Source organism: Microtus oregoni, unplaced genomic scaffold (genome assembly GCF_018167655.1).
Source record: "Microtus oregoni isolate MIOR12 unplaced genomic scaffold, Mior012 000025F_ref0000491, whole genome shotgun sequence".
In the NCBI taxonomy this organism is placed as follows: Eukaryota; Metazoa; Chordata; class Mammalia; order Rodentia; family Cricetidae; genus Microtus; species Microtus oregoni.
The window spans coordinates 25,591,744-25,618,383 of NW_024543084.1; the positions used below are offsets into that span (position 1 = coordinate 25,591,744).

Sequence of the window (26,640 nt, forward strand, 5' to 3'; positions counted from 1 at the left end):
GGACAGACTGACTTTGTTCTGTGGCAGGGACCTGTCCAAACTAAATAGAACCCTGCATCTGAATTTAATAGTCTACTCGGCCTAGATAGGGCACTTTGCCTTTTAGAGAGACGAGAGAGAGAGAAATATGCATGTACATGTAGCACAGATGAGTATGGGAAGATGGGAAGAGAGGGAGAGAAGAAAGAGGGAGAAAAAAAATTTTTTAAAGAAATTGATAGATTACAGATCTTCCAAACAAAATCTCTTTGTATCACACTTCAACATTTTTTCCTTCATTTGCTGGCAGCAATTTGGGAAGTCAGTTCATAGGGATGGTGACCCCTTTCAACACCAATTGAATGGCCAGTCTGTGCAGCAGAGCTGGCATCAATGATAATTTTCCTTTATAGACACAAAACAAGACTGGTAGTTTAAAAGCACTACCCTTCTGCACATATCCTACTAGAATTCTACAAGCCCCTGAATTAACCACTTTTATTTATTTCCAAGACTTGAGAACCTTTTCGAGCTGTATTTATGTACATCCTATATTGGTGTTACTTAAAGAGAAAAAACCGAAGGAAATTAGAATGGGATCTCCAAATAAATACTACAAACTGTTGGGACCAAAAAAAGAAAAAAAGAAAAGATGTCTGTTCCCACAGGGGAGGTTGCTCCCCATGGGCCTGGTCTCTCCAGGACTTGTAGTAAGAGCGGCGGCGGGGCTGCGTCCCCAACACCCCAGCCGCCTGCCCGGCTAGCTTATGCCCGAAATAATTACACGGAAACTGTATTCATTTAAACACTGCTTGGCCCGTTCTCTTCTAGGCTAATTCTCACACATTAATTTAGCCCATTTCTAATCATCTGTGTGTAGCACCCCACGGTGCGCTTACCAGGAAGATTCTAGCCTAGTCCATCCTGGGTCAGAGCTTCATCCCAGGAGCGGGGCATGGCGTCTCTCTCAGGCATCTGCTCCCGAGAGGACAGCGATCGAGTCTCTAAGCTCACTTCCTCTTCATCCCAGCATTTTGTTCTGTTTACTCCACCCACAGGGCCAAGCAGTTTCTTTATTGGCCAATGACCTTCCTCCATCAAGGACTGGCTCCAAGAACTGCAACAATTGGTTTAGGCCACATAGCCTCTGCACAAAGTGGGGTGGCAATTGTTGGAAGCATGTTCTAGAGATAGCATCCAGAGCTAGACGGTGTGGGTCAGCTCTCCACCTGCACAGTGGGAACTAGGTGTGGTCTCCGTTCCTGTAAATTTGAAGGCTGAGACAGGAGGTTCAAGTCCATCCAGGGCTACATGGTAAAAACTCTCAGAGAAAAAGGTTGGAGAGCTGACTCCACGGTTAAGAGGGCTTGCAGCTCTAGCAGAGGACTGGAGTTCAGTTCCCAGCACCCACACTGGATGACAACTGTCTACTTCCAGGCTCTTTTATCAGCCTCCCCTGATGATGGACTGTGACCCAAATAAACCCTCTCCTCCTTAGGTGTTGCCTTTGGCCATTGTGCTTATCATAACAATCGAAACTAAACTGGTACCAGTCCCCAAAGTGAGGACCAATGGCCAGCATCACCAGAAATACAAGGTGGCCCTGGAGGGCAGGCACCAGGAAAGGTCAATCTTCTCTCCCACAAGGACTCTGCTGGCTGGAGCCAGCAAGCTGGGGTTCCTGGTATGAGCGAAGAGAAAGAAGTGCTTCCCACTAGACGTAGTAGACACCAGTGGGGTGTGTGCATCAGCCCTGTCCTGGACTTACCAACTTGAGGCTCTGCCTCGCTCCTCACTCTCCACCCTACCGGTTGTCACCCTTGGTCCCTAAGGCCGGCAGTGCTGTCCTGTGTACAGCCTTTCACCCCAGGTCTGTGCTCAGGGTCCATGTGCAGGCAGGTGGCACATAGGTCCTGGTGAGTGTGTGGAACCTGCTGCTGTTGTAAACTCCCATAACCCCTTCTGACTCCAGAAAAGGTTTACCCTTGAGATCAGAGACCAGGGTTCAAAGTGGAACAGCCAAGGTCCCAAGGCAAGGCCAGGAGGAGCAGGGTGGGAGGGGTGTGGAGGTTGGGCCTGAGTGGGATTGGGGCAGTTTGGGGTGGGCTTCCTGGGTTGGGGTGTTGCCCGGTTTGGGCGCAGATCTGTGCCAGTCTCCTTTCCCAGCACCTTCGCATTTCAGTCCGCAGTGGGGACCCCATGGGCCGGGAGCCCCTTAAGGCACCTGTTCAAAACTTCCAAGTGCCTGGGCAGGTTCTGACTCTAAACTTGAGGTGCTCTCAATCTAAAGGTTTGAAAGTTGGCATGTCCAGTTAACTGTCCTCCCTAGCGACTGTTCCCCGTGCCATTTCCTGTCTTTCCAGAGCAGGGGTCACCAACCCCCACCTCCACCACCTGCAGTGATGTCCTAGGGCAAGATGCCAGGTTGTACCCACAGATGTCAGTGCCTACACTTTCTGTGCTGGTCAGCAGAACCTGCTCAGAGTGCACCCCAACTTAGTGCTTTGGGCTGGGTCACGTACAGACCCCCAGAGACACCACACATTTGAAAGGCCGAGGCCCAAAGCTGCTGCAGCCTGGGAAGTCGGTGTAATCCACACCCTTCAGCCATGTGGAAGTCCTGTGTCCACTGCTGCAGGGCCACTAGTAGGTACAAGCTGACTCCTGAAGCCAACAACAGAATGTAGAGCTAGTCCCGAGGACCCAAGCCTGTTTACACACAGAGCCTGGCTGCGGGTGACTTAGAAGCACGGTGGCCGGCCCCTGAGAGCAGTGCCCCCCATTGCTCCACCTGCAACTGGACCTTTGGGCTGGGGGAGGACAGGACACTAATCCAGGCCGTGAGTGACTGCCATGTGTGTGCACGCTGCAGAACGTGACTGTCTGTGTGCACGCTGCAGCACATGTGTGAAGGTCAGAGGACACGTGGGAAAAGGGTTCCCTCCTCCCATGGGAGGACCAAACTCAAGTCCTCAGGCTTGGAAGCCTTCTCACCAGCCCCTGAGGGACCTTGTTAAGTGCAGGGACACCAAGAGCAGAGCTGAGGAGCCAGATGGACCAAGGAATTTTCATTCACCCACTGCAGCATCTTAGGACAAGCATAGCAGAATGAGTGAATGACCCAGGCAGCTTTTAAAGAGTACACACAGAGGGCAGGCAAGATAGCTCAGGGGTTAGTGCTTGCTGTGCATGCATGGGGACTGAGTCTGGATCCCCAGAACCCTCGTAAAAGCCAGGAGCTGTGCACAGATGATGGAGGTGGGTCATCTGTCTATCTGTTGCTTTCATTGGTTAATTAATAAAGAAAATGCTTGGCTTTTGATAGGACAGCAGCTTAGATAGGCGGAGTAGACAGAACTAAATGCTGGGAGGAAGAAGGCAGTGAGACAGACGCTACAGCTCTCCTCTCCAAGATGGACGCAGATTAAGTTCCTTCCTGGTAAGGCACCACCTCGTGGTACAACACACATTATTAGAAATGGGTTAATCAAGATGTAAGAATTAGCCAAGAAGAGGCTAGAACTAATGGGCCAAGCAGTGTTTAAAAGAATACAATTTGTGTGTTGTTATTTCCAGGACTAAGCTAGCCGCGTGGGATCCAGGCAGGAATGTAGCCCAGCACTTCATTACTACACACAGAGACAGTGGATTCTGGGAGTTCCTAGTGAGCCAGCCTTGCCATAGGCAACGAGTTTCAGATTCACAAGAGACCAATCTCACAGATTAAGGTGGAGGCTGTGGAGACAGCTTGGCGGTTGAGCATCGGTCACTCTTGCTGGGGACCCACGTGATAGATCACAACCATCTGTGACTCCAGTCCAGGGGACCCTCTTATGACCTTGTGGGCACCAGGCACATGCAGTGTGCAAACTTATATACAAGCAGAACACAGGCACACATAAAATAACTAGTTTTGGTTTTTCAAGACAGGGTTTCTCTGCGTAGCCCCGGCTGACCTGAAACTCACTCTGTAGACCAGACAGGCTTTGTACTCCAAGATGCGCCTGCCTCTGCCTCCCAAGTGCTGGGATTGAAGGCGTGTGTCTCCACCACATGACCGTAAAATAATTTTAAAAAAATTTAAAGGGCCGGGCGATGGTGGCGCACGCCTTTAATCCCAGCACTCGGGAGGCAGAGGCAGGCGGATCTCTGTGAGTTTGAGGCCAGCCTGGTCTACAAGAGCTAGTTCCAGGACAGGAACCAAAAGCTACGGAGAAACCCTGTCTCGAAAAAAAAAAAAATTTAAAGGTAGAGAAGGACTTGAGTAAGGCACCTGCACCCATCATCCTCTGCCCCCTGGTGCAGCCACAGGCTCATGCACACACACACCTACACACACACACACATACCTACACTGTACAGACACACACCCCCCCACACACACCTACACACACACACACACACACACACACCTACACACACATGCCTACACATACACATGCCTACACACACACACCATAAAGACACATGCACAAAGCACAAAGGTTTGAAGTTTATCAGCTCACGGTTCTGAGAGACCCCTTGACAAGATCAGTGTGTCCTGGGCTGGGTTCCTCTGAGGCTTTGAGGCAGAAACTGTCTCATTTCTGGTCTTGGGTGACCTTAGGCACCCTCAGCATCCCTTGATTGTGGCCTCGTCTCTCTTGTCTGCCTCTGTAGTCACACATTCTTGTGCTCTGTTACTATATATATATATATATTTGAGACAGGGTTTCTCTGTAGCTTTGGAACCTGTCCTGGAACTAGCTCTTGGAGACCAGGCTGGCTTCAAACTCTGTTTTTTAAAAAAATACAGGGACCAGGCGGTGATTGCGCACGCCTTTAATCCCAGCACTCGGGAGGCAGAGGCAGGCAGATCTCTGTGAGTTCGAGTTTTACATAGCCCAGGCTAGCTCTGAATTCACTATGTAGTCAAAGATAACCTCTTCCCTCCGCCCCCTAGTGCCAGGGTGACAGGTGTGCGGCACTGGGGCCCACGGCTCCTCTTCTACAAGGGCATCGGCCACCACCCTTCTCCTGTGGACCTCAGCTCCACTGATGACAGTTATACCAATTGCATTTCCAAATAAGGTCATTTCCTGAGGGTTCAGAAGGCTGAGTCCCCTCCTCAGCCGCCTGTCACAGAAGTGTAGAGGAACAGATGGCAGTCCCTCGGCGTCCAGCATCTCTGGAGGCCTGGGACGAGCTGCTGGTCTCTGGCTGGCGACACAACATGGCCCGTACCTTGTCCCTGAACTCGTGGGACACATAGTAGTAGATGAAAGGGTCCACGCAGCTGTTGAGGGTGCTGAGCGCCAGGCTGGGCACGTAGGCTCCATAGAGATCGCCCCACGCCTCAGGACTTGGGTTCGAATAGTGCAGCACCAGCAGCACGTTGCTGGGTGTGAAAGAGGCCACTGCTGAGGCCAGCACCAGGGCCGTCAGTCTGAGTGCATGGCCGTAGCGCTGGCCACTGGCCGCCAGTGCATGCAGGGTGGCCCCATAGCACAGGCCCATAATCAGCAGTGGCAGAAAGCAGCCCAGCACGGCCAGGCAGGTGAAGGCTGGTCCCCAGTGGGAGGTCTGCTCAGCCAAGGGCAGAGCATCGTGGCACAGCATGCGATCAGAGCCGGCCAGCCGGAAGGTCTGCCGCTGCAGAGTGAGAGGCAGGGCCAGGGTGGCTGCGGAGAGCCAGGCCACCAAGCAAAGCCCGGTGGTCAGGCACCGACCACGCAGCACACGAGCTCGCAGAGGATGCACCAAGGCCAGGTACCGGTCCAGGCTGACTGCGGCCAGCAGCAACACTGAGCTATACATATGGCCATAGAGGGCAGCTGTGGCCATCCGGCAGGCAGCCTCCCCGGAGGTCCAGTGCTGGCCACGCAGGTGGTAGACCAGGCGTGCTGGCAGCACCAGGGCCAGCAACAGGTCCGCAAAGGCGAGGTTCATGAGCAGGATGGTAGATGGCAGGCGGGGCACCCGTGTGGCCAGCACCCACAGCGCCAGTCCATTGGCCGGCAGCCCCACGGCCACCACCAGCCCATAGAGGGCAGGCACCAGCCTCGTGGGGACCCACCCCAGCAGCAGCGCTTGAGAGCTGGCAGGAAGCTCCAGCGTGTCGCTGTTGTTTTCACAGAACTTGCCTGGGAAGCCTCGTGGGTGAAGCTGGCCTGGGGACTTCGACTCCTTGAGTCCAGCTGTGGGACCCACAGTGCCTTCTGTGGGAGAGAGGGGATGTCAGTCAACCCATGCCCTGCCCTGCCTTAGGGGACCTTGTGAGTCTCAGGCGCTGTGGGCTGGTGAGTGGAAGGACACAATCCAGCCCCAAAGGCTCAAGGCTTAGGAACCTAAGGCTGTAAGCCTTCCTAGCTGTGGCTCCATTTCTGACCCACCCCAGCAAGGGAGCATCACTCACCATGGCCTCCCCCGGTACTTTCTCCATCATCATAGATGCTAGGGGTCTGGGTGCCCTGTGTCAGGCTGAGTCCCAGCACAAGCAGACACAGCAGCAGCCAGGACATGCTGCCAGGTTCAGACTCCAATTCTTGGCTGCAGCCTGGGGCTTCCTGCCTTGTCAAAGCCACCCTTGGCTTCCGGAGCCGGGGCAGAGAACAGACTGTACTTCCAGGGAGATAACCCTAGAGCAATGCTCCCACCCCCACATAAGCACCGGAGTCCGCTTGCTCACCCTGGAGCCCATGAGAGGTCCCTGTATGCGCCTAAGAGATCTGGGTCTCCTGCCCAGGTCTCCGACTCTCCAAGATGCCTCACAAGAAACGGGGCCAAGGATGGAAAAGAGGGTCCTGGGCTTCAGCCCCATCCCCACTCCCACTACCCCATTTCTACAACACTGTCCACTCCACCCAGCCCAGGAAACATCTGTGGATCAAGTGGCCACTTCCTGCTGGCTAGTCACACAACTCCTGTTTGGATGACAGTCCAGCCCTCCTCCAAGTCACCACCATGTCGGCTACTTAACCCTTCCTGAAGCCAACCCCTACTTTCTATCTGTGGCTGGTAGGACAATGGCCCAACCCAAGGTGTCCTGGCTCTGTCAGAGCAGGCAATAAGGGCTAGCAAGAAGACACTACAGATGGAGGAAGGTGCTTGCCACCAAATCTGATGGCCTGAGCTCGGTCTGCAGGACCCACATGGTGGAAGGAGAGAATGAACTCCCACAGCTGCACTTTGGCCTCCTTGTGTCAGGAAGCCGAGGCAGGTGGATCTCTGTGAGTTCAAGGATAGTCTGGTCTATGTAGTGAATTCTAGGACAGAGAGGGCTATATGGTGAGACCCTGTCTCAAATAAATAAATAAATAAATAAATAAATAAATAAATAAATAACCCTAAAGGTTACATCAACAATTGTTGCTTCCCAGAGTACCCCAAGTCTTCTTGGGGGGCACCCTGCCATATGAATGCCTCCTTTACCCCAGCTCCTTGCTTGACCTGGAGTAAAGTGAGGTGCAGAAATAAGGCCTCCATGTGATTCTGGGGTCAGGTGGCGATAGCTGAGGGGATCTGTCCCCTTCCGTGGATGTGACACGTTCCAGGTCTGACTAGTGAGGGAGGTGGCCAGGCCTCTGTAGAGGGTCCCTGAGTTGCCTTGGTGTCCTAGACACTCTGAGGAGTTGTCACAGGCAATGATCTGTGGAGACCACCTGCTCAGATGAGGTGGTGAACATGCCTGTCACCCCAACACTTGCAGGTTGAGGCAGGAGAATTGCAATTTCCAGGGCAGCATGGGCTATGTGGTGAGAAACAGTCCACAAAGAATGGTGAGGAGAGAGTTCCTTCGGGGATGATGCTGTGCAAGCAAAAGACCAGTGCCCATGTGAGACACCTGAGCATGGCAGAGCACATCTGTAATGTCCAGGCAGTGAGTGGACACTGGAGGAGTCTGGAGGTTCACTGCTCACATCTGTAATGTCTGTCCAGCCAGTGAGTGGACACTGGAGTAGTCTGGAGGTTCACTGCTCACATCTGTAATGTGTGTCCAGCCAGTAAGTGGATACTGGAGGAGTCTGGAGGTTCACTGCTCACTGAGCTGCAGGCTCACTGAGAGACCGTCGTGGAGAGCGCTAGGGGAAGACACGTGACTTATACCTCTACCCTCAGCATGTACACAGACAAGCTTTCTGGAAAGAGGTGGGGAGAAGAGAAAATCAGAAGGAGAAACTGAGGTCTGAGGGGACGTAGCTAAAGTCCATGTCACAAGCTGAATACTCTAGGTTTATGTCCAGCAATGCTTACACACACACACACAAAAAAAAGCTGCCTAGAAGAACCCCTCCACAGTCCTGTCCTGGAGCAGGGCTAGCCTCAGAATGTACAATGTGGGCTGGATTCTGGGAACAGCAGAACCCAGGACACGGTGACCAAAGCCTGGAAACGTGAAACCAGCTGGGGAAAGGGAGATCAGCATGGTCACCCCCTACCTCCCATGCCCTAATCTAGCAGGATGTGGGTGAACAGCCAGGCCCTCAGGATTAGTCCCTGCACTAGGAGGGGAAACTGAGGCCTGGAATGTGCGAAGGACCCAGGCTTCTCAGGAATAACCCGGGCAAGGAGGTTTGGTAATTATGTGTAGAAACTGTGACTCGTTTCCACTGCCTTGAGTTTCCACTGGCTGTTCATTACAGATGTGAGCAGTGAACCTCCAGACTCCTCCTGTGTCCACTCGCTAGCTGGACATTACAGATGTGAGCAGTGAACCTCCAGACTCCTCCTGTGTCCACGCACTGGCTGGACAGACATTACAGATGTGAGCAGTGAACCTCCTGTGTCCACGCACTGGACATTACAGATGTGAGCAGTGAACCTCCAGTGTCCACTCACTGGCTGGACAGACATTACAGATGTGAGCAGTGAACCTCCAGACCTCTCCAGTGTCCACTCGCTAGCTGGACATTACAGATGTGAGCAGTGAACCTCCAGCTGCACCCCCAGACATGAAGGTGCCTGGGGGATGCTTGTGTCTGGGGGGAGCAGTGGGGAAGGAGCAGATGTGGTGGGGTGCCCATCAACAGGTCCTCCACAGGAACAGCATTGTGACACGCAAGGGAAGGATGGAGGATTTCCTGTGAGGACCACCGTGACAAATTGGGTACAGGATGGCCCTGGGTTCCAGCCCTAAATAAGGACGGACATGGCGTACATCCACCACATGGATGGACACTCGTCTTCCTGTTGAATGAAGTAAGCCCATCACAGACAGCCAGAGTCTGGGATTTCACACATAATGAGATCCTGCAGTCACCAAGGTCACCAATAAAGATGGAAAGTAGGGAGGTGGGTACCAGTTGATGAGTCTAGGGACTGTCCACAGTTGGGAGCATTCTGAAGAGAAAAGATCGTGACAGTTGGGCATGTTATTTCTCCTCATAGCTTAGACTGGACTCCTGCTCGGTTGTATTTTCAGCTAGTGTCACGCTGTATTGTGTGGGGTGTGTGTGACCCACTGGAGTACGGACTTGAGGGAGTCTGTTGGGTCTCATTCCACAATGTGGGTCCCGGATGCTGGGCTTCAGCCTTGGTGCAAACACCTTTAGCTGCTGAGCCATCTTTCTGGCCCGGTGTTAACACCACACACACACACTACACAGCATGTATGTAGGGGTCGTGATTGCCTGACACCTGTCAAGACCATACATCGCATAGCACGTATGTGGGCCTCGATTGCTTGGCACTGATGGAAACTGGAGGAAATCTCCTGAAACTGAAGTTAAATGGGTTTGAGTCTCCCTGTGGGTGCTGGGAATCAAACCTGGATCCTCTGGAAGAGCAGCCAGTGCGCTTAACCACTGAGCCATCGCTCTAGACCCTCAATATGAATTTGATGGGTTTCTTTTCTTTTCTTTTTTTAATATTTATTTATTTATTTATTATGTATACAATATTTTATCTGTGTGTATGCCTGCAGGCCAGAAGAGGGCACCAGACCTCATTACAGATGGTTGTAAGCCACCATGTGGTTGCTGGGAATTGAACTCAGGACCTTTGGAAGAGCAGGCAATGCTCTTAACCGCTGAGCCATCTCTCCAGCCCTTCTTTTCTTTTTTGAGACAAGGTCTCACTCTGCAGTCCTGGCTGGCCTTCAACTCAGAGACCTGCCTGCTTCTGCCTCTGCTGGATTAACAGTCTCTGTGCTTCACCACTGTCCCAGTAACCAGCACGTTTTTTAAAAAAAATAACCTTGTTACAGTTTAAAGTAGTCTGGTGCTTGTGACTTGGTTCTCTCCTTGGACTCTGGTCATCAGTGCCTTTAGTCACTGTGGCAGCCACACTCCCAAAATGGTTTATACAAGCACAACCCAGGTGTGGGAAAGAATATTCTGGAAAGCAGTCCTAGGTTAGGGGAGCTGCTGTCATTTTAGGAAGTTCCTGCTCTTCTGCGTAAGGGCTCTGGAGCGGGCTGCTAACACCACTTGAGACAACCATAGGCAAGACTTGGCCAGTACTCTTGTAGGAAATGACGGGCAGACCCCGAGGCTTGGCGTCAATATTTAACTTTAATGTGCAAATAAATAGAAAAAGAAAACTACATTCAAAACAGCTGCGAAGGGAGGTCAAGGCCGGAACATAAATTCCTCAAAAACGTTAAGGAGTGGCTCCCCAGAAGCATGCGAAGGTGCCTGGCCTCCTTGCTGGGGAATGGAGGCCCAGAGGGGCCTGGGGCTCAGGGTCCCCATGAGCAACGCCCTTCTCTGGAAACTAGGATGTGCTCAAGGTGCTTGTGGATCCCTTGTGAGGCTCGCAGTTGGGCCTGGGTAGGCACATCTGCTCCCGAGTGCCCAGGCCTGGGGTCAAAAACCGGTTCAGGAAACATGGAGAACAGGTGCTCTCTGGAACCTTGGGTTTGGCACAGCGATGCGAGCCTGTGGAGAGCAGCTGCTGGACAGCGGTAGGTTTGCGGGCCCACAAGGAGGTCTCACCCGTGGGAAGCCAGGGGAGCTGCTGCTGCGAAAGTCACAACCACTACGAGCGCAGGAAGGAATAAATACTTGTGCATAAGCATCTAGAATTCTGCGGGAGGGGCTGCCCGTGCGGGACCCCTGGCGTTGCCCAGGTCTGCTCTGTACTGCAAGAGCTACATACAGCTCCTGCTTGTTTGAGGTCAATCTGTGACCTCGGGCTCAAAGTGACTACGGCCCTGTTGGGGCATGACATGTGGGGTGGGGGTGGGGTTCACGTGCTGGGGCCTCTTCCAGCTGCTCATGGTGACGCAGGGCGACGGCTGTACTGCACGCGGTAGCGCGTCACAGGCAGCCCGTGCACGTGCGCAGTCTCGCAGAGCGTCTTGCAGGGCACCATGTCCTCCTCCTCCTCACCCATCAGCCAGTCCTGCACCAGCCCTGCAGCAGCCACAGTCACATTGTCCTCCAGCCAGCGGCCGTGCCACTCCTCGAAGTGGCGGTGGTGGCGCAACAGCACTAGGGGCTGCAACTGAGGGAGAGTATGTGTGTGTGAATTTCTGGGGCTGGGGTGCAGGGTGGGCCCCAGATATGAGGTTCATGGGCTCAGAGTGTGGGGGTCAAGGGCTCAGGTGGGTGGGTGTGGATGCAGCACCTGTTTGGCACGGCATAGCGTCCCCCGTCGGTACATGTAGTCCTCAGAGTTGACGATGAACACCATCTTGTGTGTGCCCAGGCGGAAGCGGCAGTCCACATCGCAAGCGCTCTCCACGCCCATGAGCCGCTTCCACGAGCTCTTGGCCTCACCACGCAGGGCACGCACCTGCTCACACTGCCAGCGCCGGAATTTCTTCAGGTTCCTGTGGGGACAGGGCTTCGGGGAGGGGACTTGCGGGCACCGGAAGACCAGGCGATGGTGACTGCCTAGCATGCGGGTTAGCTTGTTCTCCTACTCTCCATTTCCAGAAGCTTCTCTCAGCAAGGCTGATGATGGCTGCCCCTTTTGCTCCCTAGGAGTGGGGTAGCCTCCTGCCGGTCCAAGATATACCCCCTACACCTCCTGCATCCTCGTTCCATGCCATATCTCACTGCACACCAGGCACTGGTAGGTGGCACACGTGGGGCCCTGTACTCACCTCTGCAGGAACACCGGCTTCAGCAGGAAGCCTTCGGTGGGCGAGTTGGATGCACCCTCAGTCCCCACGTACTGCTCCACATAGCGAGCCAGGTGCTGGGCATGGGACAAACACACCTTATGAGTCCCCTGGGATAAGGTGGCCCACCTCTCATCCTGGATCCCAAATCCTAAGAGTTTGTACCCAGCCCCAAAACATAAGGAGGCCAGACACGGCCGAGGGGCTGACACCTCAGCTAGGGTTCTGCTGTGAAAGACCATCAGAGCCTCGTGACATTGGGTCTGGGACCTGCAGGCGTGCCTCCGTAGGGAAGTCTAGGCAGCTGTCGCACGGTGTCCTCACTAAAGAGGACAGTGCAGGGCAGCAGGGTATAAAAAGGCTGGGGTGTGGCTCAGAAGTGGAGCCCCTGCCTAGTGTCTCCAAGGAAGAGGGACCCTCAATTGAAGAATTGCCTCGGTCAGATCAGCGTGTGGACACATCTGTGGGGGCCCAGTACACTGTGGGCAGAGCCACTCCTCAGCAGCTGGAACTAAGTTGCAGGCTAGTAAGCTCCTGCCTGTTTGCCTAGACGGACTGACTGTGGTGTGGAAATGTAAACCCAAACATCCCTCTCCCCGCCCCCCCCCCCCCCCCAGCAGCTTTTGGTCCTGATGTTTATGAGCAACAGAAAGCCAACCAGGACAGTCTCCAAACTCCATGGAATGTTTCCTCCTGACGGGGGAAGGGAAAAGGGCAGAGGGTGTATGGGTGTCTCTTCCTTAAGAGTGTTGCCTGCATGGGGAGCCTGTATGTGTGGGCCAGGGGACTGCTGGGGAATAGAGGCTGTGGGGAAGAGGGCTTTTGACTGCAGCAGCTTTAACCCCAGCAGAAGAGGCAGAGGCAGGGAATCTCTGTGAGTTCGAGGCCAACCTGATCTACAGCAAGCTCCTGGGGCTGTAGTTTGGTGGTAGATGCTTGCCTGGCGTGGGCCAGGCCCTGGGTTCCATCCTCAGTGCTGCAAAACAGAATATAAAAGTGAAGACTGCCACCTTCTACAACCCCACTTTGATTGTGTTTGGGAAGGCTATCCCTATCAACAGGGATAGCCTAGTCTTCAAGGAGGTATGGGTATGTGCCTTCAGGTCTAGTCTGGACTCCCTCCCTCCTCTCTCCCTGTGCTTAGCCAGTTCAGCCAAGGACAGGAAGGTGGCTACCAGGGTTCTCACACTCCACATCTGTCTAGAAACTGTGGCTAAGAGGAAGAGTGGAGGGAGGCCTGGGGTGTAGGTGTGTGTGCATCTGTCTGGCTCTGGTCCTCTAGGGTCTTGGGACCTACGTGTGACCTCATTTGCAAGAAAGGTCCTTCCCAAACACAATCAAAGTGGGGTTGTAGAAGGTGGCAGTCTTCACTTTTATATTCTGTTTTGCAGCACTGAGGATGGAACCCAGGGCCTGGCCCACGCCAGGCAAGCATCTACCACCAAACTACAGCCCCAGGAGCTTGCTGTAGATCAGGTTGGCCTCGAACTCACAGAGATTCCCTGCCTCTGCCTCTTCTGCTGGGGTTAAAGCTGGGCATCATTACCTGGCTAGGGCAACTGGAGCCCTCAAAAATGGCAGAGATCACAAGGGGCCTCTTAGCGCTTCTAAGGACTGGGACCGGACAAGAGGGTATGGCTCTACTCTTGCAATGTCTTGGCCTGTGGTCACTTGTACGTGCTTAGGAAGTGAGTGTTCACACTGAGTGTCAGGCACACAGGGACCCTGGAAGGTCCCAGGAGGCAGAGGAAGGGTCCTCAGTGACGGCTTTGGGCTTACATGGGTGTATTTTTAACTGTAAGCAGAGTGGGAGATGAGGCCAGGACTGTGCTACTGTCATCTGTGGTGTGAGCGTAGGAGGGAGGAACGTGCAGGGCCAACCTACACGCTGACTCCAGACAACGGGAGCAGTCTCACCTGCACCTCCACAGGATCCTCTGCCTGCGCCTCCTCGGTGTCCAGGAGCTCTATGGTCATGATCACCTGTCCTCTGCGCTGCAGGAACATTACCTGGGGAGGAGGCCATAGCCTGAGCAGTTATCACCCGCCCTAACACCCTTCAAGGTCCTGGCACTGCCCTGTAGGAGGGACCCAGCAGGCGCTACCACAATTTCTGGCCCACAAGTGTGATGACAGTGCCCCTGGCATCCTGCTCAGTGTCCAGTCCTCTCCCAGTGGTCTTGCCTTTAGCCCCAGGCCACCGCACAAGCCTCTCACCTTGAAGCAGTTCTCGTCGGCCATGCAACGCTCTGCCTTCCACTGGTAGCTTGTCTCCCGGGCAGCACGGACACAGCGGGACGACAGGTTCCCGCCTGCTGCCCCTCGCTGCTGCTCATTCAGATATAGCTCCACCACCTTCAGACACACGTCGTCACTCACCAGGTGGTGAAGCTGGCAGGGAGAGAGCAAGGCCACAACTGCCACATTCTGCAGCCTACCCACCACCCCTGGAGACGTTGGCCACAGCCACACACCCCAGGAAACAAGTCTGTGACTGGGAGCTAGGGGGTGTGTGAAGACTAAATCACATGGAACAAATAACAATCTTTTTTTTTTTTTGGTAGGTAGACCAGACCAGACCAAGTCAGACCAGAGCAGACTAGACCAAGCAGCAAACTGTAGGAGAAAGCAGTGCCTCATCTAAATCTTCCTCCCAGATGTGTGGGGAAAAACAGTCGTTTTACCCATTTTTATGAAGAACATAATACAAAGAAAGGTCGGGCCAGGTTGGTAGGACTTAGGTGCTACTTGGTACCACACGGATGATGGTCCAGATCCTACCCACCCACCATCTCCACAAGGACAGAGGGAACAGGAATGCTGCAGACAAGGTAGGCACAGTGCCTGCATGGTGGGTGGCCCTTCACCAGCCACTACAGGGGTTTGACAGCCATAGATAGCACCCGTCCTCCTTACTCAATTTCATTATTTCCTTCTTAAAACAGTTTCTACCGTCTATGAGAGGGTGAGTGAGTGTGTGTGCGCGCATGCACATGTGTGCATTTACACTTGTTCACTCATACAGGCCAGCGGAGAGGAGTGGGTGACAGCCATGTCCTCCTCTATCACTCTCTGTCTTACTCCCTTGAGATGGATTCTCCTACTGGACCTGGAGTCATCCCTATGTCCAGCAAGCTCCAGCCATCCTCCTGTTCTGTCCTCCACAGCATGGGGTACACAAGTGTGCTCGGTAGTCCTATGTCAACTTGACACAAGCTGGAGTCATCTGGGAGTAGGGAGCCTCAGCTGAGAAAATGCCTCTGTAAGAAGAGGCTGTAGGCCAGCCTGTGGGCATTTTCCTAATTACGATTGATGGGGAGGGCCCAGCCTATTGTGGGTGGTTCCACTCCCGGGCTGGTGGTCCTGGGTTCCATAAGAAAGCAGGCTCAGTAAGCTAGGAGAAGCAGCACCCTCCATGGCCTCTGCATTAGCTCCTGCCTCCAGGTTCCTGCCCTCACCGTTTTTGATGATGAACTCTTACATGGAACTCTAAGCTGAAACCTGATCCTTTTCTCCTCAGCTTGTTCTGGTCTTGATGTTTCACCACAGCATAGTAAATCCTAAGACAAGGAGCTGCCATTCCCAGCTTCTTACAGCTTCTATGACTGAACTGAGGTCTTCATGTTTGCACACAGCAAGTACTCTAATCAGTCCTAGGAAAAGCTTTAACAAAAGGGCCTGATCTCGTCCAGTCATCTAGTGCCAAGAATAAGGCTGCTGTTCCAGGGGCTATGGCCCTTTACTGCTGTTCCAGGGGCTATGGCCCTTTACTGTCCCCACCTAGCTGCCCTGACACTGTGCATGAGACCCTGAAAGCTATGTTTCCCCATAACCCAGGTGCAGTGGCCACTGATGTGGACAGGGACAGGAAGACTCACTCCTGGAACACGTAGGAAAGAAAAGGTGCTCAAAGAGAAGGGATAGAGGGAACATGACAGTTGCTGGCTGTGATGTGGTGGGGTAGGGTGTGCTGGAGAGCAACATGGGTGCAAGACAGGCTCTCTGGCTTCCCCTAGTGGTCACAGGAGGTCAGACCACAAACCACCGGGGAAGTGCAACGTGAGCTTAACTAAAGTGGATCCAGCAACCAGAGGTGGGGACAGGGCGTGACCTCGCTCACCACTAGGAGGCACCACTGCCGCATACCAGGGCAGAGCCCATTGCAGAGGTGACTCAGCCACTCAAGCCCAGGGGTCACTGCGAGGATGAGCCACTTCCACATGGCTTGAGTCAGGGTGGGGAAGCTTTGCTTACAAAAACTCACTGAGAGGTCCCTGGAGGTCTGAAACTTGTGTGCTTTCCCTCTAAAGCCCTGGGGCCGTGAGACGGCTCAGTGGGTAAAGGCATTTGCAGCTAAGCCTGCTGACCTGAGCGAAGGAGAGAACCAGGCCCTGCAAGCTGTCTTACAACACACACACCATGGCTCTCGTGTGTCCAGACCAGACACACATATGTAAAATGAAGAAATACTGGAAGGAAGCAGCTTTCTAAAGCACTTCCGGTACTGACTCAACTCACAAGAAGCATGCTCTTCCCCAGAGGGTACAGCTTTGTGTTGGGGCTCTCATTTTGGATGTTGGAAGATCTGGGGTGCAGGGGCTTAGCCTTAGAGACAGTTAACAGTGTTAAACGTTATGAAATCGTTAATTCTGTTGCGTGAACTTCATCTCACTGAAACGAAAGGGAAGACTTGCTATGTGACCAGTGCTGAGAAGAACAATTCCCAAGGTGACAAGTACAGAGGGTGGGATAAAGAGATCAGCCTGCCCTGCCCCGGGCCAGCCTCACCTGGCGAGCAATGTTTTGCACCAGTTTATCCATGGTGAAGCCAATGTAGGCATGGATGGTGAACATCTCGCGGAGGGTGTCCTCATACTGAGTGGGGTCGATGCTCCCCTCCAGCAGGCTCCGCACCATGTCCAGGAAGGCCGGGTAGTACTCCTCCAGCTCCACCTCACCTAGAGGGAGGGGTTAGCAGCTTCACTCACGGGCAAGGGCAGCCCAGACTCTCTAGGGACTCTCCAGCATAGTCGGGGCCCTGGATCCTCCACCACCCTCCACCAAGGAGGCCTAAAGGGGCAGAGGCTGGCCCAGTGTCTGGGCCCTGATGCTCACTGGGTTGCTTCAGGCGCAGCTCCATGGCAGGGTCGGCAGCCTTCTCGCGGCGACCCTCACACAGCAGCTGCTCCCGCTCCTGCTCGCGCCGATGCTCGAGCAGCTGCTTCTGCGCTTGCCGGTAGATCTTGAGCAGACGTGCGCACAGCGTCTGGTGCAGCCGCAGGAAGAAGTACCAGTTGTTGTTGGCAAAGAACAGGCTGTACACATCGTCCAGGGCCTTGGGCGGCTCGGGTGGCGTGTCCGCTGGGGGCTTCTCATCGGCCGGCCGCCTGCGCTCGGGCTCCCCATCGCGCTCGCGCTCATCCGCGGAGTCGTCAGAGGCGCCAGGGCGCTGCTGCGAGAAGAACAAGCTGGGCAGAAAATGATGAAGCAGCTGGCGGATGGTGCCCTGGTCCTCCTTCTGGATGGCTGGCTGCCGCTTCACATAGTAGCTGATGAGAGCAGCCGCGTCCTCCAGGATCTGCCGGTCCTCGTACACGAAGATGAGGTGTGGCTCGCTGGATGGTGCACTGCGGCCCTCTGAGTGCTGCTCCTGGTGCTGCAACGGTGACAGGCAGTGGGCACGGCATGCCAATCACCCCAGCCCCATTTCCAGCCCAACAGCCTCCTCAGAAAGCATGAGCAACCTTGGCAAGTAGGGTACACACCCTGAGTAGCAGGGTGCACTCGCCCACCCTTCCTCTTCTCTCACAGGTTCGAGGACTGCAATGAGATGACAGAGCCACTGTTCTGGGCTTCCCATAAACCTGGCCATGGATGAGGTCTCCCCGGGGGAGGCCAAGAGTGTACCAGGGGCCCTCACCATCTGTCACTCAAAAACTCAGCTCCACTCCACAGGGCTGGAACTGCACTTAGCAGTACGTCCCCCATAGCCTTCCTATCACCCACCATCATGAAGAAAGCTTGTGTCTGTCCTGCTCCTCAGGCCACAATAGCACGGGCACCTGCCCCAGGCCTTTAGAGACCTCAGTCCTCTGTTAGTCTACTCTTTGGCCAGGCTCCCTTCTGCTGAGCCTTTGAGCGTGCTGGCTGCTCACTGTGTCGCCTTGTAGTGCTGTTCTGGATAATAAACTTCCCAAACCCAAAGGTCATCACTACTTGCCCCTCCCCACCCAGGTGCCACCTCTGTAAGTAGCCATCCTCTGGGGGGCACCAACTCCAGGCACTGCATGGAGAGGCAGACATATCTGAGTTCTGGGGACACTCTCTTAGATAGGGAGCTTTTAGGAGTGGTCTGGGTGTCACCTCAGCTCTCACTGGTTAGTGCACGGTGAAGCTCTGGGGGTCCCTCAAGTGCCATCTGAGGCAGGACCCAGTTTACCAGCACAGGTCTCACCAGAGGTCAGACACTCATGGCCAGAGTCCAGGTGGGCCCAATGCCCCACCAACCAGAGCGCCTCACACACCCTGGGCTTCCCCTGGCCTCCCAAACCCCCTCTTTTGTTTATGTGGCAGTGCTTTGCTCCATTCGTTGTTGTTGTCACCTTGACACAGGAGAGAGTCACTTAGGAAGAGGAAACTGGATGAGGGACTGTCTGCACCAGACTGGCCCAGCCCATCAGGCATGTGGGCAGACCCAGCTCACTGTAGGTGGCACTACCCCTACCTAGAAGGTTCTGGGGTACAGAAAGCAGGCTGAGCAAGCCACGGGGAGCATGCTAGTAAAGAGTGTTTCTCTACCTAGAGTTCCTGTTCCAACTGCCCCAATGATAGACCTGAAGGCTAAATAAACCCTTTTCTCCCCAGGTTGCTTGTGGTCATGGTGTTCACCGCAGCAACAGGAAGCATTAGGACAGTGCTGGAGTCTAGATGCCCTGGTCCCAGTTGGCAGAGCCAACTGCGAGGCAAATGGCCCATGAGGCTCACAGATAGCTGACCTAATGATGGCTTCTTAATTGGTGCTAATGGGAAGTGGGGCAGGCGGAGCCCGAGTGGGGATGGTGGGTACCCAGGTGATACCTCGGAGGGTTCTTGCCTGTGCTCCTCTCCCTTTACGATGATGCTGCCAACTTGTGAGCAGTCTAAAACAGAGGAGCTAGGCAGACAAGCTGAGGCGTCCCAAACTATGAGCCAACACCAACCTTTGTCTTGTTGAATGGCTTCTCTCAAATGCTTATCACAGGGATAGAATCTGGATTATGAATATATGGACCCCTCAAGAATCTTTTTCCCCATGTGGTTGTCTCAAATTAGGCAAGTGCTCTACCCAAGCCACCACATCTGCCCTCAAAGGTCACACTATGGAGGCTGGAGCTAAGAGCGCTTCATCTTCCTGCGGAAGACCTGAGCTGGACTTCAGGTAGCCCACGGTCAGCTAGAACTCCAGCTCTAAGAGGAGAACAAGCCTCTGGCCCCCAAGGACACCTGTACTTACATTCACTCTCATACAAACCGAAAACTCCATCTGCACAGCAGAGAAGCCCAGGGCAAAGTCTAGCAGGTAGCAGCCTTTCACACCCCAGTTCCCACTGCAAGGCAAGGGCTCTGCAGTCCAGGGGTGAGGTCTCTGCCCACGTGCCTCACCTCGTCATAGACGCTTTCGATCTCGTTGAGCAGACTCTTGGAGCGCAGAGCCTTGGTGTCATTCTGCTTGAAGTTCACGGCCTGGTGGTCCAGGGACTTGAGGTATGCCTTCTCATACTGCTCGCGCCAGATTTTGTTGAAGCCCTGCTGGGCCTCCCGCCATTCCTCTTCCTTGGCCTTCAGCCTGTGGGGAGTGGAGCTCACTGTTGACACATGCCTTTAACCCCAGCACTTAGGAGGCACAGGCAAATGGATCTCTGTGAGTTCTAGGTCAGCCTGGACTATAGAGCAAGTTTCAGGACAGCCAGAGCTATTACCCAGAGAAACCCTGTCTCAAAAAAAAACCCAACAACAAAAAACCCAAAACAAAACAAAAAAGCACAGAGTGGTGGTGCAGGATATCACCCCAGCACTCAGGACCTGGAGTCAGAAGGCTAGCCATGGGCACATGGTAAATAAGTCCATAACACCTAAACAAACAAACCCCCAAACCACACAGAGAATGGGAGGGGCAGTAGTCCCACATAGCCAAAACGGCTACTTAAAAACAAAAAAGATTATTTTATAAGTGTGCATGCTTTGTCCGTGTGTGCATGCCTGGTGCCCCTGAATTACAGACAGCGATGAGCCGCCATGTGGGTCCTCTGGTGCCCCTGAATTACAGACAGCTGTGAGCCGCCATGTGGGTCCTCTGGAAGGGTTGGCAGTGCTCTGACTGCTGAGCATCTCTCCTCCTCCTCTCCCAGGTGCCAGCTGCCTACTCAGCTGACACTACCACTGTCAGGAGACGGCAGGCTGGGGAGGCCTGTGTTTTATAGTCACAGTCTGCCCTTCACATCCCAGGATTCAAGCACACCTAAGCAGGAATACACAGCATGTAGACTGCCACCACTGTTCTAAGTCACCTAGGGGTAACGCATAGGCATGGACAAGGCGTAGGTTTTATGTAAGCACTGAATCAAATTCTAGAAGGGTCTGGAGGGTCCCAGAACCACCCCCAAAATGAGAATGCATATCTACACCTGAAGACGGATGTGACCACAACAGATGTCTGGGAGTCTGGCTGTCAAGACTCTGTTCAGGACTAGAGTGTGGGAGAGGTCAGGGAGGGAAGTGGAAAGGAGGGACACCTTTTCAGAACAACAGGCACAGCGGTGACAGGGTTCCTCTTGAGGCTCTCGATTACTTCAGGGGCCTTGTCACCATAGATGCGGTGGATGGCACGGCGCTGGATCACCTCTGATGTGCCGCCCAGGCAGTCATCCAGGCGGAGCTTCTCCTGGTCCTCAGGCGCCATCCTCGACAACTTCTTCTGCACACTCTCCAGCACGCGGATGGTGGCCAGGTTGGTCTCCAGGACAACGTCTAACTGCAGGGAGGGCCAGGTATGGTCAGCACTGGGGCCTCAGTAGCTGTGCGAAGGTGATCGTGGTGGTATGGTGGGTGGTCAGGAGCTGTCAATGGAGCCCATGAGCGTGGCGCCCACCATGCACACCATGTAGGGAGGGTGCAGTTACAATGATACAGCAAGTGGTACATACCACTTCATGGGGTGCCTGAGCACCATAGTGGCCTACCCCGTGACATCATTTATACTTTCTATTCACTTTCTGGCTTTCTTAATGATTTATTTCATTTTTAACTTTGCACCTATGTGTAAATCTGTGTGCAGGTATGTGCAAGTGAGTGCAGTACCTCTGGAGGCCAGAAGGTGCTGCTGGACCCCTTGGAGCTGGTATTACAGGAGGATGTAAGCTGCCCAAAGTGGGTCCTGGAACCTAAACCATGATCTCTGCAAGAACAGTCAGCATTCTTAACTGCTGAGTCCTCTTTCCAGGCCCTTGTTCATTTTTTCATCTTTCAGAGACAGGAAACTTAGGCAATCCTCTTGCCTTTGCCACCACCCAAACTGCATCTGTCTATCTGGAAACAATAGTGCAGTGGAGGACGGGACAGAAGGAAGTGCACAGGAGAAGGGAAGGACAGGCTGAGTATGACTACTGATTATTAGAATAGCAGAGAGATCAGGGGGATGTGTGGCTCAGGCCTCGACTCCACCACTGGTAGAACCTTACTCATAGACACACTCAGATGCACACACACATTTTCCACTACAGTTTGATCACCATCCCCTCCCAAACTCACACTGAAGTTTAGAGGTTGGTGTGGCAGCATTAACAGGAAGCTGCACTTAGCACAGGTCTATGACCCCAGCACATGAGAGGCAGAAGAAGGAGACTGTGCATTCTAAGACAACTTTGTCTCAAACAGAACATAAGACTTTGAAGAGGTGCTTCAGGCACAGGCTGCCCTCATAGGTGGGTGGCACTGCTCAGAAAGGGGGAGAAAAAGCACAATTGGGCTCCTTTGGGTCCCTCCCACTATGGGATAGATACCAAAGCCAGGCTTCCTTCACATCCCACTTCCCAGCAGCTGCCTTACCCACAGGAATTGTGTCATAGCACAAAATAGAAACACACGTACACAGGATCGTCAGGACCTGGGGTGGGGAGTGTGCCCCCCCCCCCATCATCCTAGCACTCAGAAGAAGGCTGAGGCAGGAGGATCACAAATTGCATACCAGCCTATGCTACAAAGAGAGGCAGTTTCAAAAGGAAACCAAAGGCTGGAGAGCTGGCTGCTCTTCCAGGGGACTGAGGTTTAATTCCCAGCATCCACAGGGTGGCTCACAACTGTCCAGTTCCAGGGGATCCAGGAGCCTCTTCTGGCCTCTGTTGGCACCAGACACACATGGTGCACAGACCTACATGCAGGCGAACACCCACACACAAAAAACAAAAATAAGTAAACCTTAGAAAGAAATAAAACGGAATCAACAAGACATGTGAATTTTGGGATAGGAGGGGTGGTTTCTGTCTGTCCCCAGGAGGGACACTCAATGAGGGATGAGAGCTCAATTTCAGCATTAATAAAAATAAAGCTAACAAAGTTTTAAGTTAACTAACCCACTGTCTTTAGTTGAGTTTTTAAATTTATTTATATTTTATGTGTGAGTGCTCGGCATGTAAACCTGTACACCAGAAGAAGGCACCAGATCTCATTACAGATGGCTGTGAGCCACCATGTGGTTGCTGGGAATTGAACTCAGGACCTCTGGTAGAACAGCCATCTCTCCAGCTCCCACTGTCTTTAGCTGAAAGTGAGGGCAGTGCTGTGCTGAGAGTTCCACAGCTGGCAGAGCTGGCCAGCAGGGGGCTCTGAGTGGCAGGGGAGAGAGACTTCGGTTCTGGGTTGCACTATGAAGACATTGAGCTGGGTGGACAGAGGGCAGGCAGGACAGGCAGGCAGGGGTGTAGGTGGGTTAGATGTGTAGCTTCACCTACCTCAAACCTCTCATCCTCACAGCGATGCAGCTGCTCCTCATAGGGTGTCTTCTTGGAGCTGACAAAGGTAGAGTCTTCAGACCAGGACGGGAAGGACACCCATGTGTCATTCAGAACCTGGCCAGGGAGAGGAGTGTCAGTTAGCATGCTGCTACAGATGATGAGCAGTTACTTCCCTCTCTAGTTGCTCCTAGGCAGGCTGCAGCTGTGGTGCTGAGCACACAACAGTGTCTCAGAGCCAAGCACCCAGCACGATGGGCTTGAGACCCAAGATCTGAACCTTCATGCACTGGGTGCTCTCTCTTGAACAACTTGGCCTTTGTCCCACAAAAGTAGCCACAGGCAGTGTGCCCACCAGGGCCGCTGTCAGCTAGCAAAGCTTTACTGACAAACACAGCAGTGGACTAGTGTGCTTTTCAGTACTTTGCAGACCCTCAAACTGTCTGGACTTCAGTTGGATTCCTGAGTTCCCTCTCGAGGACTCCAAACCTGACGAGAGTCACACTGAACACATATGGTGTCCTGGCTAGTTTTATGTCAACTTGACACAAGCTCGAGTCATCTGAGAAGAGGGAACTTCAGTTAAGAAAATGACCTCCTGCCAGGCGATGGTGGCGCACGCCTTTAATCCCAGCACTCGGGAGGCAGAGGTAGGCGGATCTCTGTGAGTTCGAGACCAGCCTGGTCTAGAGAGCTAGTTCCAGGACAGGCTCCAAAGCCACAGAGAAACCCTGTCTCGAAAAACCAAAAAAAAAAAAAAAAAAAAAAAAAAAGAAAATGACCTCCTTGGGGGCTGGAGAGATGACTCAGTGGTTAAGAGCATTGCTTGCTCTTCCAAAGGTCCTGAGTTCAATTCCCAGCAACCACATGGTGGCTCACAACCATCTGTAAAGAGGTCTGGCGCCCTCTTCTGGCCTTCAGGCATATATACAGAATATTGTATACATAATAAATAAATATTTAAAAAAAAAAAAAAAAGAAAATGACCTCCTTGCAGATGGCTGTCCTCCCGCTGCACTTGGGCTGCTGGTAGGTCTTGGGAAGTGCCCGATAGCTGGATCCAATTCGCTTACAAGACGCGTAGTCAATTTCTCTGCTAATGCCGTCTCCAGAGCGGTCACTCATGGGTGGCGCAAATGACAGCTCTTTCACTCCCAGGAAGGACTTGAACTGTGCGAAGAGCTCTGGAAATTTCCTTCAAAGACAGATAGAAATTGTAAGTGGGCATTGCCTCTTGACAATGACCTAAAGTCATGAAGATGGCCCTGTGCGTGTGCAGCTTCAAAGACGGTCTGATTCAGAACTTGATGCTGGGAAGGGAGAAGGGTCCACCCCCTCTTACAGCTACAGATCTTGCCAGCTGCACTAGACCACAAAGCACAATGAGAATAACCTCTGTGAGCCCTCCTGCCTTCATTTTCTGTCCTCTAACTTAAAAACAAAAAACAAAGTGGGGGGAGGGGGGCTGGAGAGACAGCTCAGCAGTTAAGAGCACTGGCTGCTCTTCCAGAGGATTCAGGTTCAATTACCAGCACCCACATGTCAACTCACAACTAACTGTCTATAATTCCAGTTCCAGGGGATGTGACATCCTCACACAAACATGCAGGCAAAACACCAATGCACATAAAATAAAAATTAATTAAAAATCAAAAAGAAACAAAGCTGGGTGTAGTAACACAGCTTTAATCTCAGCAGATTAAATCAGGAGGCAGAGGCAGAGGCAGATAGATCTCTGTAAGTTTTAGGCCAGCCTGGTCTACATAGTGAGTTCCAGCATAGCCAGAGCTATGAGAGAGACCATGTCTCAAAGAAAAAGAAACAAACAAGCAAACAAAAAACAGAAGGGAGGGGCTGGAGAGATGGCTCAACGGTTAAGAGCACTGGTTGTTCTTTCAGAGGTCCTGAGTTCAATTCCCAGCAACCACATGGTGGCTCACAACCATCTGTAATGAGATTTGGTGCCCTCTTCTGGCCTGCAGGTGCACATGCAGACAGAACACTGTATATATAATAAATGAATTAATAAATCTTTAAAAAAAAACAGAAGGGAGAAACAAAACAAAAAATACCAACTGCCAACTATGCCTAAGCTACAGTCTAGGCTAGAAATGAACTCATTTAAGCTATTCAAACAGACAGATACCAGTCTTGCCCCTTGAGCCCTGACATCAGTCCTCCAGTTGCTGGCTGTCCCCTGACCTGCCCCTAGCCATCCCTCACGCGGCCACAGGTGATGGATGATAGCTCCCTATCCTGTGCTGGCGTCCTGGGGTAGGCTGTGTCGGCCTCCCTTGCACTGTTCCCTAGGTGACTCTGCTGACTGGTCCAGTCTCAGGAGGCTGAACCTGGACTCCAACAGCAGGAGCCTAGGGTATCACACACTGCAGCCAATCAGCCCATGGACTGCGTCTGTACATAAAACTTTATTGGCACACAGCTCTGCCCCACTTACTTCTGTCCATAGCTGATCTACAGGGCAGAACAGAGAGCAGCTGTGTCCACTGTGGCTGTCTTCCTGAGTGAAGTCTCCCTCCCTCATGAGGGGGACCCCTCCCCAAAAGGCCCCCGTGAATTCATTCTCAGAAGTCAGGACAGAAGTAGGACACATGTTAACGGGACAATTTTACAGCAACTGACATCCAATGCTACCTAAAATTCTGTTAATTTTTTTTAAAAAAACTAAGACCTTTAAATGTGAGTTTTGTGTATTTTACTGTTGTAGGGAGGGCACGTATGATGTGAGGTCAGTGGACTCATCACCTGCAGGAGGGCAACTTGGACAATATGCGCAACACAATATCAATACTGTAAGAACTTGAAAAAAAGAGGGAATATCACTAAAATGTGAACTCACAGCTCAGCAAACTACAGACACAAGCTGTACCAGGAGGGCACACCTGAGAAGGGTTACCAAGAAGCTGCCTTTAATGCCACTGCCCAGCATCCTGCAAGGGAGGAACTGTGTATCACCAGTCCCCAAATATCCACACCTGCAACCTTCAAATCACACATCATAAGGTCAGAGCCAGAATCCGAGAAAAGGCACTGTCCATACAGTGAACAAGGTCACTGGAGCCCAGGGACTGTCAGCTGTTGTGACCACCTAGCAGCAGGCGTAGGGAAAAAGGGCCAGCCAAAGAAACCCACCCTTGGCCCTGAAACCAGAGCCAGGGAAAGAAACCCACCCTGGCTCTGAAACCAGTGCCAAAGAAACACACTTTGGCCATAGAATCAGAGTCGGTGAAAGAAATATGCCTTGGCCCCAAAATTAGAGCCAAAAGGTTAACAAGGACCACTGAAAGAAACACACTTTGGCCCTGAAGCCAAAGCCAACTCTGGTCCTCACCAACTAAGCAGAAAACCAACCAATCCCTGAGCAGAGATCTAGCTAAGCTGAGCTCAAGGGACTGAAATCTGACCAATTCTCACCTGGAAAATCTCCGCCCCTGAGTAGCCCTATATAAACCCTGTTCCGTGTGCTGCTGCCTTTTTTTCCACCCTGGCAGAGGCAGCCACTCTCCTGGGTTCTTCCCTCCCAATAAACCTCTTGAATGAGGTTTGGGTGAGACCCCACCCCCCACCCCGAACCAAGCTAACACTTTCTAACACTTTCGCTGGGCAAACCTT

The 26,640-nt window shown here is 52.9% G+C and overlaps 2 protein-coding genes across 2 annotated transcripts in view; both read right to left on the minus strand.

Annotated features, from left to right (window-relative positions):
* Positions 1–4,825: 4,825 nt before the first annotated feature.
* F2rl3 (F2R like thrombin or trypsin receptor 3) lies at positions 4,826–6,481 on the minus strand. The gene is made up of 2 exons (XM_041675149.1): positions 6,374–6,481; positions 4,826–6,176 (listed from the first exon to the last, which is right to left on the minus strand). Exons 1-2 carry the CDS (start codon positions 6,477–6,479, stop codon positions 5,098–5,100), a joined length of 1,185 nt encoding a protein of 394 aa, XP_041531083.1. The 5' UTR covers positions 6,480–6,481; the 3' UTR covers positions 4,826–5,097.
* A 3,975-nt stretch (positions 6,482–10,456) lies between these two features.
* The window catches only part of Sin3b (SIN3 transcription regulator family member B), a 35,996-nt gene continuing 19,812 nt past the window's right edge, over positions 10,457–26,640 (minus strand). The window contains exons 9-19 of the mRNA XM_041674745.1: positions 23,998–24,205; positions 23,011–23,127; positions 20,797–21,035; positions 19,667–19,850; positions 17,141–17,681; positions 16,814–16,983; positions 14,243–14,416; positions 13,943–14,035; positions 12,008–12,102; positions 11,527–11,731; positions 10,457–11,403 (exon numbers count right to left, since the gene is read on the minus strand). Coding sequence (XP_041530679.1) covers positions 11,173–11,403; positions 11,527–11,731; positions 12,008–12,102; positions 13,943–14,035; positions 14,243–14,416; positions 16,814–16,983; positions 17,141–17,681; positions 19,667–19,850; positions 20,797–21,035; positions 23,011–23,127; positions 23,998–24,205 — 2,257 coding nt within the window. The 3' untranslated portion in view covers positions 10,457–11,172. The remainder of the gene's footprint in view (positions 11,404–11,526; positions 11,732–12,007; positions 12,103–13,942; positions 14,036–14,242; positions 14,417–16,813; positions 16,984–17,140; positions 17,682–19,666; positions 19,851–20,796; positions 21,036–23,010; positions 23,128–23,997; positions 24,206–26,640) is intronic.

Excerpts from the sequence above, each read along its gene's own strand:
- F2rl3 (XM_041675149.1), bottom strand. The coding sequence starts at position 6,479 with ATGTCCTGGCTGCTGCTGTGTCTGCTTGTGCTGGGACTCAGCCTGACA. Across the intron at positions 6,177-6,373 it reads AAGTACCGGGGGAGGCCATG|AAGGCACTGTGGGTCCCACA; the intron begins GTGAGTGATGCT and ends TCTCTCCCACAG.